Source organism: Bremia lactucae, linkage group LG10 (genome assembly GCF_004359215.1).
Source record: "Bremia lactucae strain SF5 linkage group LG10, whole genome shotgun sequence".
NCBI classification, from domain to species: Eukaryota; Oomycota; class Peronosporomycetes; order Peronosporales; family Peronosporaceae; genus Bremia; species Bremia lactucae.
Genome location: NC_090619.1, coordinates 6,764,529 through 6,770,768, shown reverse-complemented (window position 1 = coordinate 6,770,768; position 6,240 = coordinate 6,764,529). Strand labels below are relative to the sequence as shown.

The 6,240-nt window shown below is 44.9% G+C and overlaps 2 protein-coding genes across 2 annotated transcripts; one reads left to right on the top strand and one right to left on the bottom strand.

The window, feature by feature from the left end:
- Nucleotides 1-2,306: 2,306 nt before the first annotated feature.
- Nucleotides 2,307-3,458, bottom strand: CCR75_005024 (uncharacterized protein; the record flags this gene model as incomplete). The annotated part of the gene is made up of 1 exon (XM_067963109.1): nt 2,307-3,458. The coding sequence occupies one exon, from the start codon at nt 3,456-3,458 to the stop codon at nt 2,307-2,309; it is 1,152 nt and encodes a 383-aa protein (XP_067819052.1).
- Nucleotides 3,459-3,985: 527 nt separating this feature from the next.
- On the top strand, nt 3,986-5,934 carry CCR75_005023 (uncharacterized protein; the record flags this gene model as incomplete). The annotated part of the gene is made up of 5 exons (XM_067963108.1): nt 3,986-4,003; nt 4,074-4,642; nt 4,697-5,444; nt 5,505-5,615; nt 5,686-5,934. 5 exons carry the CDS (start codon nt 3,986-3,988, stop codon nt 5,797-5,799), a joined length of 1,560 nt encoding a protein of 519 aa, XP_067819055.1. The 3' UTR covers nt 5,800-5,934.
- Nucleotides 5,935-6,240: the final 306 nt, after the last annotated feature.

The following is a 6,240-nucleotide window of genomic DNA, read 5'->3' as shown; positions in this document are numbered from 1 at the left end:
TAGGGTATCCCTATTTCGAAAGCTCTTGGGAGTTTGAGGCTCTTCTTCGGCAAGATTGCCCATACGCCGTTGACGTTTTTGAGCGCCAAGCTCAGGGTCAACTCGCGTCAAACGACACTTCCCACCACTAAACAGGGGATAAGGTGGATCTAAAGCCTCAGTGCGGCTCGATCCTTGGTTGTACGGTCAACCGAAGCACTGAAATATTGGCTAGGCCTTTCTTCGTTTTGTGGCATAAATGCCGAACGTAACTGGCCTTTTGCCTTAAGCTTAGCAAAGTCGAAGGGAAGCTTCCGTTCCAAACGAACATCACCTCTATCCACGGACACTCTGATATGCCAGATATTTCGGAGTTTGCGGGCCCGGTGGACCCATTTCTCAAACAAGACTTCGTTTCCAGTTCTCGTTTGGAATCAAAACGATCGGAATTTCCCTCATGGAGGTCACCGAAGCCACGGGCTTGATCACGTAAACGCGTCAGATACTGGATTCGCGTCATTACCTTCGGCGTAAGGTATTTTTATGAAGAGCGTCGCGAGCAGCGATCTCCTCCGGCGTCCTTGCCGGGTCACCAGAGATCCAGATGACCAAGCTATGACCCGCTATCTCTTCGAGACGTCGTCCGCACTAAGCGGAGTGAATCTATATTCACTATGAGCCTTAGTTTTTGCTATTCGGCAGCTTGCCGACGAGCTCTTTCCTTCATGAGGATTATCTGCTCTTGCTCTTCATCGAGAGGATTTATAATAATGTTGGACTCAGGGTCCCGTGTCCTGCTCAATGCAGTTAAGACATCAGCGGCACCACTTCTGGATAGGGATTCGGGGCTCGCCGACGTTCGTCCGGAGGAGAAGGCGTGAGCGAACGCCGCTCTTTTTCCTCCTCCTCTCATTGAGAGTGACTTTCAAAGTCCATTATTCCCTCATCGTCGAGGAAGGTGCTCAGAGTCTGTGATTCACGCTTGATTCTCATTAGACAAAGGAATGGAATGCTCAACCAAACGGTTAGCTGTATAGGTCTCAACCTCAGAGGAAATGAAGCGAATGTTGTCACCCGGTGCCAACAGTCTGATGGGAGGGTGTAATGGGGCTCACATCGGTTGGGGAACCGTTGTTGTGGTACATTAACTTTATTGGTAAAATACCCTTTATCGAATTTAAAAATAGTTAGTTACTTAAAACCCATTTATAATGGGTAATAAATGTGCTCGCCGCCAGATATAAATCTGGCGGCCGAAACCTATTATTTTAATTTGCTAAGGTAAGTTTTTTAGATTTAAATAATTAAATAAACTGCAGTTCCCTTTTGATCTTAAAGCGTTAAGTGCCTTTCTAAGGCTTGCGCAATGATCTGTAAGAGATAGAAGCCTTTCTAAGGTATATCCTCTTGGGCACTTGTTGCCACTTCGTTCTACGAACCCCTGAATCCCTTGAACTAGGATTATCAAGCTTTGATAGCTTGTACGACTCCCTGAGTTGTTAAACCCATTTGTTCAGTAGAACTAAGTGACTCGCTGAGTCTGAAAGTCTTTCTTTGACTTTAGGAGCGAGGTAGCTCCGCTACAGCTGCATTGTTATTGCTCTTCGCGACTGAACATGTGTACTTTATGCTGTAATGGCTTAAACTTCATTGCATACATTGGTGTTTAATCGTGGCCGGTACATTGGCTGGAATTCAAATAATATTAAAGTGTGCCGGGTGAAAGCCATCGAATTCTTTAAGGTATTATGTGTAACGGGGCACAACTGACTTGTACAACCTTGCGAGTGGTGCCTCACTTCACTCCACGTACACTGGTACATGCAGAGGAAGACTCTCTTCAAAACACTTGCTTTAAAGAGGGTTAATTAAAAAAACTGTATTGATTTAATTAAGTTTTTCTTGTCTATCTTCTTAATACTAACTTAATTAAAAACTAATACAAAACATGTAATAAAGTCTTATCTGACTTTCTTTTTGCGCGCGTCCAGCGCTGACTGGACCGCGGAGAAAGTAGATTTAATGGTATATATCTACCAATGGACACGTATAATTGCTGGGCCGACCAAGATGGTGATCTTGCTCAGTATCGAAGGTAATTTAATTAATAAATATCAGATTACGAAAATTTTAGCATTATCCTTTAATTTTATCCAGTACTCATTTGCTATAATAGCAGAGATACCAAATGTGTTTGTATATTGAGGACACATTGTTGAAATTGTATAATTTCTCAGCGCACCCACTATGTGATAAGTGTAAATCGTACAAAATACGAAGTGAAAAGCATTGTCTATTTTCAATGATACCAACATATTATTGGCTGACTAATTGTCGTTCGTGGCATTCATGTATTTCTTAAGCGGGGCAACAGGAAGCGAGGTGGCCATTATGTTGTCTATGTCATCATTTCCCGGTCCAACAGGAGACTTGGCCTGGTAATAGAGATTACGTGGCCGAGGAAGCAGTACCAGAGCGGTGACTTTTCCCTTAAATAACTTAATGTTGCGAAGTGATTGGCGACTCAGACTGTCCCAAACGTGTACAACGCCAGCCTCATCTCCTGACACCAGGAACACGCCACTAGCGTGGATCTGCAGCGTAGTGATACTGCATTCGTGACCTTCGAACGAATCTGGCAACAAAGCCGGGCCCCACGGTGCAGAATCAGTAGAAGTACTTGCAACACGAGCATTTGCTGCCGTGACGGAAGTGGCAGCTGCATTTAAGTCAACAGTATAGATCTGTCCATTCCCACAACCCATGAAAAGCCGCTGCTCCATGGGGTCAGCAATACAAGTAGTGACGTACGATGGGCAAGATACGCTAAAGAGGCACTGGGATGAATTAAGTGACCAGATTTTGCACATGCGATCCAAGGATGAGGTAAATATACGAGCATTGACGCCACCAAGACCCACATGCACGGATGTGATAGGCAGCACATGATCCGTGAAACTCACGACAGGCGTGGCCCCCTGCTGGAAACTCGAGGCTGCGTCCGGTTCGTCCAGTAGATCCACAAGCCTCCAAGCATGCACTAGAGCATCTTCCCCAGCCGTAATTAAGTGAGAATCGTCTGATGTTAGCGACAGATCCGACACACGCTTGTAGTGTGCGTCAAACACCGTCACCAGCTCGCCGGTCTTCACGTCCCAGATGTATACTTTGCCCGATTCAGCGCCAACGAAGAGAAAGTTGCCACAGCGGGAGGAAGCAACTGGTCCCATCTTCTCAGCAACGTGGCACTTCCACACGGGCATGTCTTTCCCCCAGTTCCACAGGTTGAGTGCCAGTCTGCCATCCTGCACAGCCACAAAGTGGTCGGTACGAGGTACCACGAGTACCCCCTTGAGCGCCGAGCGACAATTCTTAAAGCAATATAACTGTGCGCCAGTCGCCGCATCGGCAACGAGAAGCTGATTCTCTTGGCTTGAGCCAAGCAGAAGCACATGATCCGCCAGCGCAGTCGTAGCCATTATGTATTAGGGTGCCGATGACGACCAATTGGCCAGCGACTCACCGATTGGTTTAAAAGAAGCCGAGCACAATATTAATATTCCATGTATTATTTTTTATGTTAATATCGCCTGTGTAACTTCCGATACTAATATTGCTCCATAGTTACATACGCAGTCCATTGAACGAGAAGTCAAAGATTTGAGAACAACACACACATCAGCAGTCGTGTCCGTAGTGGAAAGAGTTTTATAATCAGAATGCACGTCATTATAAGAAAAATCGTTCGCAGTGCACGAGACGTATCGTGTTGTTTAGTGGGCACATTTTAGAAAAGAATGACGCGAGAAAAGCACAGAACTGTGCCTTGTTAAACAAGATCAGCTTCTTGTCTAAGAACAATTTTTTAACGTAAAATATTAAACTATTCGGTATAAAATGGTGATGTGAGCAAGGAAATCGCAATTTCTTAACATTAAAACATCTGTGCTCGAATATATGCGTTGTATTTGATCAAAACATAGCAACAATCCTACTTTTGCAGAACATGGAGACGAATGCTAGGGTGGGAAATGCGAACGAATGGATGTGCTATCTGTTGGCTATACCTTACTTCTTAATATCGATTCGTTTAGTATGCGCTACACGACTGCGAAGCGGCGCCTCCAGTATGGGCAGCTAGAGTGCGACTCACGCCTGAACTATTGCAGAAGCTTCGCCAGAAACCAGAGCATGTTGCACTTCGTTTAAATGTTCCGGTTTGTGACGGAGCATCCACGACCCGTGGAAGCAATAGAAAGACAAGCGTGATGACACTTAATACCGCGAGCGAGTGTGCTGGCGAGAACACGGAAGAGCAGTACGAACTGTTGTCGTTCGAAGAGAATCCAAACATCAACTACGTCTGCACATTCAGACGTGACGCTGGCGAGTCTATCTGCGGCTTTAATGTCTATAAAACGGGTGCAATCCACCAGAAGCTGCTGGTGCAGCGTCTTTTGGACGCCACTGAAAAGGGTCGCATTAAGGACAAGCACGCCAAGTCTGTGCTCGAATCCAAGTCTCGTGCGTCAAAGCTCATCAATTCTAAAGTAGCGAAACCAACGAAAAGGCAACGACTGACAAGCTCGTCGAAAAGGAGTAATGTTAGGACATCTTTGAGTCTTTCTTGTGGCGCGTTGTCAAAAATTGTCGATTCCAAGCAGTAAGTGAAATTATTTACACAGATGAAAGGGCGAAGCTGACTTTGTGCTTCAAGGACATGTGTGCTTCTTTCTGCATTGTCGTCTACAGACGCCGATAAAATCAAAGAGCAGATTGAAAAGAAGTCTAATGCCGATGCTGAGGAAGCCCTGTCAAATGAGAAAGGGGTCGAAACAAATAATGGTGAAAGCGAAGAGCTAATTGCACCAGCTATCAGCACAATAATTGCAACTGCTGCTCGAGAGGAAAAGTCACACGAATCTAATCCTTCGAAATTGGACAAAGATGGCACCGGGATCGGTCAACGCTGTTTTAAACGAACTTCAGCAAAAGCAGCAAAGAAGGTCGACACTTTTGTTGTAACAGGCAAACGTGAGCAACATCAAAGCACGTTGGCGGCAGATGTACAAGGCGAATCTGCTTTCAATTCAATCAGTCGGCCCAAGGAGGCAGAGTACAAAACAACAGAAACGCGCAATAACAATCAGCGAGCCAAGGGCGAACTGGATGCGGTAGAAGCAAAGGATGTTAAAGTTAAGCAACATTCAAATTCGTTGAAAATAGCCACGCTACCAAACTCTGGCCCGGAGGTTAAGCGTGCACGCGTGCGATCAGCGCTTGTATCTGATCGGGTGAAGCAGGCGCGTTTGCCTGACCTGTCATTTCTTCCGCCTACTATCAAACAAATTTGTGAACGACTAGCGAATTACCATGGCCGCTCAGTCATCCTGGATGTGAATGACTATGACTCGTTTGTTGAGACGCATGAGCAATTTCAGCGTGATTGGCAGCTGCTGGATAAGGTTCGCATTGAAACATCAGTTGTTGTTCCTGCAACTTGTACTAACTGCCTTTATAAACAGGCTTATTCGATCATGATGATAAAGATCGAAGGTGAGCACCTCCGAGCTGAGTTGGCGTCGCACAGCAGCGCACTTCAACCGGTCATTGAGGCGTCCAGCTGTAAAAGGGAGGTGCGTTAGCTTTAGTGGTCGATGCTACGTAAAATCATACATTGTTGATTCTGGCGTCTTCGTTTTGTAGAGTCTACTTTTCGTTAGAGATGCTATGGTGAGTATTCAAAAGATATTGACCAGCATCCAATTCTCCATCGATCGCTTTGACGTGACGCATGATTCGACAAATACCCCGACTTAATATAATTTCTGATCACGAAAAGAAATGTATAAATATAGTATTGCATTATTGGAAGTCGTGCTTAGTACATCAACTATTAATGTTTTTAAGTCGATATCTCTACATTTAATATAGTGTCAGGCCAAATTACTAATACGCAAGCATCTATAATAATTTTTTTTTTCATTTAATGGCCTCTGTTGACTCGAAATTCTTAATCTATCCCTTGCAGAGAAAGTTATATAAGTTCGGAGCATGATCGGGTGGTCGGGTGGCAATATCAACATCTTTTCATCGACAGCAAGAAACTTACTCGTTTTGACAGCTCATTCATTTCTACCAAATATTGGATGTGTCTGCTATAATTTTAACCAAAGATGTAACGGGGCACTACGACTTGTACTGTTTCAGTACAAGTCCACTTCGCACTGCTTCAGTTGCGAGTGGTGCCTCACGTTATTT